This window comes from Triticum urartu, chromosome 5, assembly GCF_003073215.2.
Source record: "Triticum urartu cultivar G1812 chromosome 5, Tu2.1, whole genome shotgun sequence".
In the NCBI taxonomy this organism is placed as follows: Eukaryota; Viridiplantae; Streptophyta; class Magnoliopsida; order Poales; family Poaceae; genus Triticum; species Triticum urartu.
In genome coordinates, this window is record NC_053026.1 from 374,574,092 (window position 1) to 374,579,980 (window position 5,889).

At 56.1% G+C, this 5,889-nt stretch overlaps 1 protein-coding gene across 1 annotated transcript; it reads right to left on the reverse strand.

Moving 5' to 3' along the window:
• Nucleotides 1-2,299: 2,299 nt before the first annotated feature.
• LOC125509119 (sugar transport protein 14-like) lies at nucleotides 2,300-5,387 on the reverse strand. Its single transcript, XM_048674005.1, has 3 exons — nucleotides 5,148-5,387; nucleotides 4,780-5,017; nucleotides 2,300-3,953 (listed from the first exon to the last, which is right to left on the reverse strand). Exons 2-3 carry the CDS (start codon nucleotides 4,919-4,921, stop codon nucleotides 2,515-2,517), a joined length of 1,581 nt encoding a protein of 526 aa, XP_048529962.1. The 5' UTR covers nucleotides 4,922-5,017; nucleotides 5,148-5,387; the 3' UTR covers nucleotides 2,300-2,514.
• Nucleotides 5,388-5,889: the final 502 nt, after the last annotated feature.

Consider the following 5,889-nt stretch of genomic DNA (forward strand, 5'->3'; position numbering starts at 1 on the left):
GGATCAACGAGGGTAACAATGGAGGCTTTGATTCATTCATGTATCGTCTATCTATGTGTAAATTATTGGTGTTTATTTGGCATGTGTAGAATTACGGTTTATTTTGCTTTATCGAATTGTGATAAACATATGCTTTATGATGGACGTGCATGACTTTGCATGAATACGAGAGTTTGGATATGAGGGATGTGCTTGTCTGGCATGACAAACGATGGGTTGGTCCATGTCGCGGACACATTTAGATGTGCCCGCGGATGTTTAGGGGATCGGATTTGCGCTTCTAAACGTATGAATCCTTATTCAGCTCAGCTGAGCATCTCCAACGGCCGCGCGAAACGACGCGCGCGCGGTAAACGCAGCCTTTAGCGCGTGCGGGGCGTTTTGCCGCGCTCCAACGGCGGCGGGAAAACCATGCGCGCGGGAACCGCTTGCGCGCGCGCGACAAGGCGCCAGCTCGCGCGCCATTTTTTGCGCGCCGCTTCCGGCGCGCCTATAAAGTGCGGCGCGCGCCACGCGCCTCTTCACGCCTCCTCTTCTCCCCTTCCTCTCTCTGCCACGCGCCGCTCCAGCGCCCCGCCACCGCCGCGCCGCCATGCCGCCGCGCCGCCGAGGAGAGTCCGGCTACCGCGGCGTCCTCCTACGCCCCAACGGCGGCTACTACGCGGAGATACGCTCTTGCGATCTCCGGCTCGGCCTCGGCACGTACGGGACGGCGCGCGAGGCCGGCCGCGCGTACGACGCGGCGGCGTGGCGCCTAGGCCGGCTACGCGGCCAGATGAACTTCCAAGATGTCTACACGCTCCAGCAAGCGCTCGACTGTGCCCCGCCAACGCGTCTGAGCACAAGACCGTGCGGAGCACGCCGAGCGGCAGCGCCGCCTCCTCGTCGCCCAGGAGGACGAGCGGGTCATGGCGGAGTGGCGCCACCGCCACCCGGAGGACGTCGCCTACGAGCAGGCCTACTGGGCAAGGCGTCGCGAGGAGGACACACGAAGGCGCCGCGAGGCGCGGTTGGACAGGCGTCGGCGCAAGGCGTTGGCGAACGCGCAGTCCGATCTCGTTGCAGCAGGTGGGCAGTCGTTCTTCATGCCGAACGATGATCGGTGGTTGGACATCTGGCTGGATACCTCGGACGACACCGCCGAGAAGGATGATGATAGTGATGATAGCGACTTAGAGTAGTTTTTTTATGCAATCTATCTCGTTTTTTATCGTTTGTCATTTTTAATTATTATGCAATCTATGTTTCGGATGTAAAATACCTTTGTATCATTTTAAAATCTATGCAATCTATCTATTTTCCAATAGCCTAGAATGAGCGCACGCGATGTTTTTTTTGCGCGTTGCTGGAGCGGCGCGCGCGCTGCATTTTAGTGCGCCGCGCCAAACCAGCCGATGCGCGCGGGGCATATGTGTTTTTTGCGTGTGGCACGACCGGCGCATGCTGGAGATGCTCTAACATGTGAGTCAAGTCATTGATGCTACGGGACTGCTCATGCTTGTGTCATGAAGAATACGAAAACCCTCACGTTCCAGCCTGTGCACAGAAGACTCGCTACAAACCCGGGGTTGCAGTTGGACGGATCTTTCAGAAGTTTGATCACGACAAGCCAGGCCTACCGATAGACAAGTACGTGACCTCTCACATCACGTGGCTACCGACAAGGTCAAGTTTGATGGCTGCAAAGAGATTAATCAACCGGGACGATCCTACAGTACATTACAAGACGAGATCATTCAGAACACCATAGAATAGTCCAGTGACACAAGAGAAGAAACGAAACGCATACACTACTATATTTCGAGGTTGACTTGAGGCAAATTTATGCCAAAAAATCTCGGATCTATCGTAAACTAGGATGCTCGCTGCCATCTTTCAGCTGAAAGAAAGCCACTTAAAATATCAGGACCGAGGGGGACAGATAGCAGGAAAAATCTTGACGTAAACGTCAACTGCGTCACCAGATTTGACGCTCGGCTCACGGCGAGTGAGACGGACAGATTCATCTCTGACCCACAACCACAGATAAGCATGGACTGACTAAACTACAGCGAGTGAGACACACACACCTCTCCGTTTGAACTAGAAAAGGTCAAAGCCTCAACGGTCCAAGATAATCGCGCCGCTTTGACTGCAAACCAGATAAAATCTGTAGTCGTGTTCAGATAAGATATACTAATACAGTAGTACATACTATATCTCAAGATGAAGGTATGATCATTACGTTACCATGACATTCAGAACGAGACAACACACACATTCTCAGTGCATCATAGCGAGACGAGAGCACAACGTAATGTCACACGTAAACTTGCATGCTTTTGCACCTGACCTCCGCCACCAGTTACACCTTCCGACAGACCGAATCCTAATCGAATTCGTAATAAGATTACTAAGACGTAATTAGGAACACGAGGTCTTGGACAAGTTAACACACACATGCAGTTCCTATAGCACGACCTATGCACCTGCATTGTAATGTAAATCTTATTGAAACACGCATCATGGATCGATCTATTCCGACGTGCCGACGGGCTTGACGGCGGCGGCGGCCATCTCCTGGCGGTGGTGGTGGCCCTGGTACTTGGGGTCCTTGGTGACGACCCGCTTCCAGTACCAGTGCTTGTCGAAGAGCAGCCAGATCTCCTCGATGGGCACCTGCTTCGTCTCCGGTAGCAGCAGGACGACGAAGACGGACATGACCACGATGAGCGCCGCGAAGAGGATGAACACCCCCCACCGGAGGTGGCACATGGCCGCCAGGAAGCACTGCGCCACCGCCGCCGTCCAGAAGAGGTTGACGCACACCACCACGCTCTGCCCCGCCGACCGCATCTCCAGCGGGAACAGCTCGCTGGGCACCAGCCACCCCAGCGGCCCCCACGACCACCCGTACGCCACCACGAACAAGCAGATGGCCACCACCAGCACCGTGCTCACGCCCTTGGACAGCTCCTCCCCGTGCCCGAACTTGAGCGCCAGGATCGTCGCCACCACCACCATGGACGCGATCATCTGCGCCCCGGCCTCCATGAAGAGCACCCGCCGCCCCAGCCGGTCCACCACCACCATGGACACCAGCGCGCCCACCACCAGCATCGACCCCGTGATGATGGACGAGTAGAGCGCCGCCGAGGAGCCGAACCCGAGGCTCTGGAAGATGACCGGCGAGTAGAAGAGGATGGAGTTCATCCCCGACAGCTGCTGGAACGCCGGGATGCCCAGCGCGCCGATGATGAGCTGCGGCCGGTTCCGCACGGCCAGCAGGTTCCGGAACGTGCCGCGCACCGCCCGCGCCGCCTCGCTCGCCTCCTTGAGGTCCTCGAACTCGGCGTCCACCTTGTGCGTCCCGCGCACCTTCTCCAGCACGCGCCGGGCCTCCTCCAGCCGCCCGCGCTCCACCAGGCTGTTGGGCGTCTCCGGCAGGAACAGCGCGCCGACGAAGATGGCGGTGGCGGGCACCACGGCGAGGCCCAGCGAGAGGCGCCACCCCCACGGGTGGATCCGGTCGGTGAAGTAGTTGATGACGTTGGCGACGAGGATGCCGAGGCAGGTGGTGAGCTGGAAGAGCTGGTTCACGGCGCCGCGGATCCTGAAGGGCGCGATCTCCGACAGGTAGAGCGGCACGGCCTGGTTGCCGAAGCCGATGCCGACGCCGAGGAGGACGCGGCCGACGATGAGCATGGCCACGTTGACGGCGGCGGCGTTGACGGCGCCGCCCAGGAAGAAGCTGACGGCGCCCACCATGATGCTGCCGCGCCGGCCGTGGCGCTTGGTCACGTAGGAGGCCCCGAAGGTGGACACCAGGCCGGCGAAGTAGAGCGAGGAGGTGAAGAGCGTCAGCACCTGGTTGTCGTACTTGCAGTAGTCCGTCTCGTGCAGGTGCGCGTGCTTCCGGTTGTACACGTCCGGGAAGAACTTGATCAAGAAGTCGTCCATGGAGGTCACGCCACCTGCGCTCATCGTTCACCACCAGCGTCCATGAAACCATGATTAGTTACCACTCTTGTTCTCGTGTCAAGTAAATCAGTGTGATGAAGAAATATACTCTACATTACATTTCGGTGAAAGATAACTAACTGAAAACTACCGGTCATCCAGGAAAATTGGTTTTGTTACTTGAATCATGCAATTCAACTTTTATGTGGTTTAGTGTGGACACTTCCCTTTTTGTCATGGTAATCTACTAATCTTGGGCGGAAACGTGTTGTGCATACTGTATAAGATGTGATACCTCTACTGAAAATGAGAGGACATTCCGTGGCATGTTACTAATTCTACTCCCCAGGACAGCTCACAATCGTTAGAAATGGTTTCCGTCCAAAAAACAGATTAATTTCAGTAGGTAAAGGAAGCAGTATTGACGCAGACACCGGGTGCCCACTCCAAACAAAACAAAAAGAAGATGGAGACACCATAATGGCCATTACGTTTTCATTTGGTACTCTTTTGGCCTATAGACAATGCGTCCTTTGTAAAGGAAAGCATTAACCATGATTGAGGCCATTAATTTTGATGAGGACACACTTAGGAACAATTTTATAATTCTTCAAATAGATTAGAAACCCATGCGAGTAATTGTTCGGAGAATGATGTGAAACAAGAAAGAAAAATCATGTTGAGAGAAGAACAAAATCTGACTAAGACACAAATTTCTGAGACGACGCCAGATGAATCGTCGACGACACGACGATGCCGAAAGAAGAAAAATTAACAGGACGAACATGGACAATTGGACATGAACAAGAGGGGTTGGTACGAGGGGAGTGGAACACTCACTGGAGACCCCGAGGTCGTAGCCGAAGAGGGAGCCGCCGAAGGAGCCGACGATGCAGGCGAGGATGAAGTAGGGCGTGATCCTCCCCTCGTACTGCTCCGCCCTCCCGCCGCCGGCCTCGACGCCGGCGAAACCCCCGGCCATCTCCCTCTCTTCCTTCTCCTCCTGTCCAACCTCTCCCTTCAAACCACGAAACCAGGAGCCTCCTCACCTGTCTGCCTGTTTACACGCTCGTCTTGGCTGAAAGAAAGAAACAGGGCGAGAGCAGAGACGGAGGGGGCGAAAGAGACAGCAGAGGTCAACACACGGCAGTCAAGAAACGGACAAACTGAACGTGGAAACGAGAGACAAGAGTGACAGAGAGAGGTACCTCTGCGCTGCGCTGCTCTTGGGCTGGCACCAGGGTGAGGGTGGTCCGCCGTCCGCCCCGCGGAGTATTCAAACCGGAGGCAGGTGGCCGTCGACTAAACAACGGGCATGCGATCGCGTCCTCTTCTGCCGCTCCGGGAAGCGCCTGGTCGATCTGGCCTGGCCGAGGGAGGGAGGGAGGGAGGAAGAGAGCGGAGGAGAAATGGGGGGATCGATGAGAGAGTGAGGCCGGCGGGGGTGGTTGGGCGGGGGATTTTATGCACGGCACGGGGACGGATTGGCATGCCACACCCGGGTCGTGTGGCTGCGACCCGCGGGGGTGACACGGTTGGTTAGGCTTAGGCTTAGGCCTAGGCTCAGTCGAGCGTTGATCCTCACCGCCCGGATATGGCTGCGGCAGCGTCAAGAGAACTGCTTATCCGATCGGATGGGAGAGCCGGAGTGACGATGCTGCCGCGAGCCGGTCAAAGACGACGAGGTGATTATGTGGGTGCGGCACTTCCGATTTCGGCGTCAACAGCACCAGAATGCGTTTCCTAATTCAACAGTCCACGGAGAGTCCTTCAAATGCATTTAGTATAATATTATCGGAAACCTTATCTGATAAACGTCGGCCAGGGACGTTCTGCCAGCGAATTGCTTCTGAACCGCATTCAGATGGATGGCACTTTTGGTGGAAAATGCCCATTCAGATGGATGGCACTTTTGGTGGAAAATGCCCCCCCCCCCCCCCCCCCCCCCCC

Bases quoted from the DNA above. Each gene is read 5' to 3' on its own strand.
- LOC125509119 (XM_048674005.1), bottom strand. From the start codon at position 4,921: ATGGCCGGGGGTTTCGCCGGCGTCGAGGCCGGCGGCGGGAGGGCGGAG. The intron at 3,954-4,779 runs GTGAGTGTTCCA...CGATGAGCGCAG, and splicing joins CTACGACCTCGGGGTCTCCA to GTGGCGTGACCTCCATGGAC.